Here is a 3,933-nt window from a genome sequence, read left to right on the forward strand (position 1 = left end):
ATTACTGTTTAAAAACTATAAAATATATTTTTGCCTTATTCTATTATTAAAATTACAGGGAAAAATATGTAAAATATAAATTATTGGTTATTATCTAGCAGTGTTTTCTTATCCAATTAAAAGGAAAAGCTTCAAAAACAGTGGTTTAGTACATGCATCAGTTTGATGGGTAACTAAATTATACTTTTCTTATTTTTTATATTATAGACAATAATGTGGATGGAGAGACTGTTGACATCGGACTGACTGAGTCAATGATTTCATTCCTCTTTGAGGATCATTTAAAAAACAAGCAAAATTCCATCGATTTGTTCAGCAGATGAAGGAGACAGTGACATTAACTCTTGAACATGTGCCTGTAGAATGCCAGTCATCAGCTGGAGCAAGGTAATTGCTGGTTAATAATGTTTAATTTGTTTCAGAGAACTATTCTAAAAGCAAATCTTAAAAATAACGAGGTCATTTCCCATGCTTCCCTACATAGCCTATTACTTTACTGTACTTCTACTAGTACTTAGTTTATCAATTTATTGCATCTGCAACAATGTATTAGAGGTGCTCTGAAATTTCAGCCATTTTCTTTGTCAAAAATATCAACAGAAAATACCACTTGAGCAGATAAGATAACAGAAACATTGACATGGACAATTCTCAGCCCAGTGTGCTCAGAATTTTTGGTGCATCACTATTATTTATGTTTACTGTATAATTATTTATTAGGTTACCACAGTATATGAATTGACAACTAAGATGATCAAGTAAAAGGTAGGGCACACATTTTAAATAAAACTTGTTTGGTAAAAATCTGAAGTTAGTGATGTTTGTTGTTGTATTAATTTGTCTTTTCAGTACTGAAACTGGTACTTTACAGTATTTGTACTATTTTATGTATACCTGCAAAATTGCAATGTCTGATTATTACTTTCTCGTTTTGCCATAGTAAAATCAGCTCGTCAACAGCTTTTCCTGCGTTTTTCGAAGTTCCGAAGTTTCCATTCGATGTTCAGGCCAAGTTGGACCGAAAAGAATGCCAACTAACATCATCAGAACGAATCAAAATTGTTAGAACGTTGTATGAAAGCATGGCTCAGTACAAAATGTAAGTATTTCTCATTACCTTTACCAAGGTTTTAATCGCTTACATTCAGTTTTAAACATTTAATTCTACACTCGCATTTAAAATATTTTTTTAGGTATCCAACTAATGAAGAGTACGTTCAAGTGGCTAAGGCCCTGACTCTGAGGTACCCCTTTTTAAAAGACAAAGAGGGCAATGGATATGTAAGTAGCTGGTTTACCTTTAATGTTCTACTCTTGAATCTTGGTTCATGCTGTTTATTTTGTGTAACTACTTTTTTTTTTTTTTTTAAATAGCACACTTGGCATGTGTCTCTGAAACGCAAGTTTAAATTTGAGCGGACACCTTTGGCTGACATTGAAGAAGTGAAAAGATTTAAACAGAAGTTTGGTCATTCAAAAAAGTCTCTGCAACCTGAAGAAAACAGTTGCAAACAAATTACAAAGCCTTTGGTGAGAGCATATTTTTATAATCTTTTTACACTTGTTACCAGTGTATTGTTCTGAAATGTATCATTATTACAAGTGACAAATGCTATTTTGGCCGATAATATTCAGCAGACGACATTTCGGTGAATCCATAGAAATAACATTCTACCTGATTTGTTTTTGTCTATATACAAGGAGGTGGATGCTGTTGGAGAGGATGCTACATCAATAGAGGGACATGTGAAAGTCCTGCAGGAACAGTATAGAAGGACACAGCCAGATACATACATTGTTGAAGAGCGAATGAAGAGGACCTTTGCCTGGAGGCGAAAGGAGATTACCAGTAGTATGACTGTTGAAGATGCCATCAACAAATATCCATTCCTGAAGAGTCCGTCAGGGGTTAGTATGCAAATTATAATTCTGAAATTAAACAAACTCATTAACATGTAGAACACTAAAGCTGTATAAAATCCTATGATTGTCTTTTTTTTTCAATTAACTGCAGCTTTATCAAGAAATTGGTTTACTGTATAGAGGTGTTCATCTGAGCCGCCACTTTCAAGAAAATGTTGGACACATTACATCCAGCGTGCTACGGCTTGCACAAGGGAAATCCCCTTTAGCAAAGCTGCACAAAGAAGCTAGAGAAGAATCTCTTAGTGAAGACCATCTTGGTAATTGACTCCTAAACTTTATTTAGCACTTTATTAAGACTTCTTAATTAATTCTTGCCTTGGATAGATTACTACATATTTGTTTATGTGTCACATCTTATGTTCCAGAAATTGATTTTAAAGCAGCACTTCTCATGTTGCCAGCCTTGTTCAGAGAGAAACTAGAACACTTCATTGTGCTTGGGGAGGTGTGTATATAGTACTTTGTTTTGTATTTATGTGCAATTCTTAAAGGGGCAGTTTACCCAAAAATGGAAATTCTGTCATTAATTACTCACCCTCATGTAATTCCAAACCTGCAAGACCTTCGTTCATCTTCGCAACACAAATTAAGATATTTTTAAAGGAATCTGAGAGCTCTCTGGCCCTCCATAGACAGCAAGGATATTACCACGATCTATTCACAGAAACGTAGCAAAGACATTGGTAAAATAGTGACATCAGGGGTTCAACCGTAATTTTACGAAGCTACGAGAATAATGTTAGTGTGCAAAGAAAACAACAACATCATTTCCCAGAGTTACTTTCTTCTGCCATTTTGGAGAATACCCCAGAACGTAATTAGCGTTCTTTACGTTCAGTAGATAACACGCGCATGCTGAATGCAAACAACGCTGATTACGTTCTATGGTATTCTCCAAAATGGCAGAAGACGGTAACTCGGGGAGAAGAACTCTTTGAACTGTATTTATTGTGGCCACATACAAATGGGTGAATAATAATTATCTTAAACTTTATGCATGTCAGTTTTCTATACATCAGTTTAGTCATCTGCTGAGAAAATTTGACTGATATAGAATCTGTTTCTGTTTTGTGCTTTGTCATTTAGAGTGAACCATCTTCACCATATCCAACTGTTCAAGTACAGGAAACCACTGACTGGAAAACTGTGTTTACAAGAAAAGTCACTGCAGTCATCAGAGTTGATGGGATCGAGATCTGCTGGGCGAGCGGTGTGGATGAAGGAGCTCTTGCAGCATTTTTTGCTTATTTCGTCTTCAATTTGACATATCCATCTCATTTGAAGAACACCCTGATGTTCTTCAGCGGTATGTTTTGAAACTTACTGTGGATGGTGACAAGCCGCCTCCTACCCCAGTTACCAGACTAATAAACCTTTTACAGTAAGATCAGCAAAAATGCCCCACCTGTTCAGTTGCCCTAAATGTTCTCGAAGAACATTCACAATCATCAAATTAATCCAGCACATTGGTCTCATTCATGCACATGAGGCAAATTTTTCAATAACGTGTGGTCTTAATGACTGTCAGAGATCATTTACAAAGTATGAGTCCTTTAGATGTCATGTTTACCGAAAACATAAAAATACAGTGTTAAAACAGACTATAACTACGACTACTGACCCTCTGCCTCTTCTTGATGAGGTTGAGGAAGAATGTACTACTGATGTTGCTTTTTCAGCACCTCCAAACATGAATGAGCTCTTGCAGCAATTTAGAGAGAACCTTTTCGCCTTCATGTTGAAATGCAGAGAAAAAAATCACTTGCCTCAGTCAGTACAGAAAGAAATTTTGGATGATATTAATTTTCGGTTTAGTTTTTTCAAAGAGAACTATGATGAATTTCTTGCATATCATCTAGAAAAAAATGGCTTTGATCTTGCAGCATGTCCAGAACTTCAAGAAGTGCTACAGTCCCCAGACTTTTTTTCAGAGGCCGACTCAAGACTTGTTAGGTCTCCACACGTTCAAAGAGTTTTGTAAATCAAAATTTGAGTTGACTGAACCCG

At 35.8% G+C, this 3,933-nt stretch overlaps 1 protein-coding gene across 1 annotated transcript; it reads left to right on the top strand.

Annotated features, from left to right (window-relative positions):
- The first annotated feature begins 1,048 nt into the window (after positions 1 to 1,048).
- Positions 1,049 to 3,243, top strand: LOC131543904 (uncharacterized). The gene is made up of 7 exons (XM_058781711.1): positions 1,049 to 1,099; positions 1,194 to 1,281; positions 1,375 to 1,530; positions 1,702 to 1,908; positions 2,015 to 2,183; positions 2,292 to 2,371; positions 3,013 to 3,243. The coding sequence occupies exons 1-7, from the start codon at positions 1,083 to 1,085 to the stop codon at positions 3,241 to 3,243; spliced, it is 948 nt and encodes a 315-aa protein (XP_058637694.1). The 5' UTR covers positions 1,049 to 1,082.
- Positions 3,244 to 3,933: the final 690 nt, after the last annotated feature.

Source organism: Onychostoma macrolepis, chromosome 01 (genome assembly GCF_012432095.1).
Source record: "Onychostoma macrolepis isolate SWU-2019 chromosome 01, ASM1243209v1, whole genome shotgun sequence".
NCBI classification, from domain to species: domain Eukaryota; kingdom Metazoa; phylum Chordata; class Actinopteri; order Cypriniformes; family Cyprinidae; genus Onychostoma; species Onychostoma macrolepis.

Bases quoted from the DNA above. Each gene is read 5' to 3' on its own strand.
- LOC131543904 (XM_058781711.1), top strand. The intron at 2,184-2,291 runs GTAATTGACTCC...CTTATGTTCCAG, and splicing joins TCTTAGTGAAGACCATCTTG to AAATTGATTTTAAAGCAGCA. The intron at 2,372-3,012 runs GTGTGTATATAG...TTTGTCATTTAG, and splicing joins ACTTCATTGTGCTTGGGGAG to AGTGAACCATCTTCACCATA.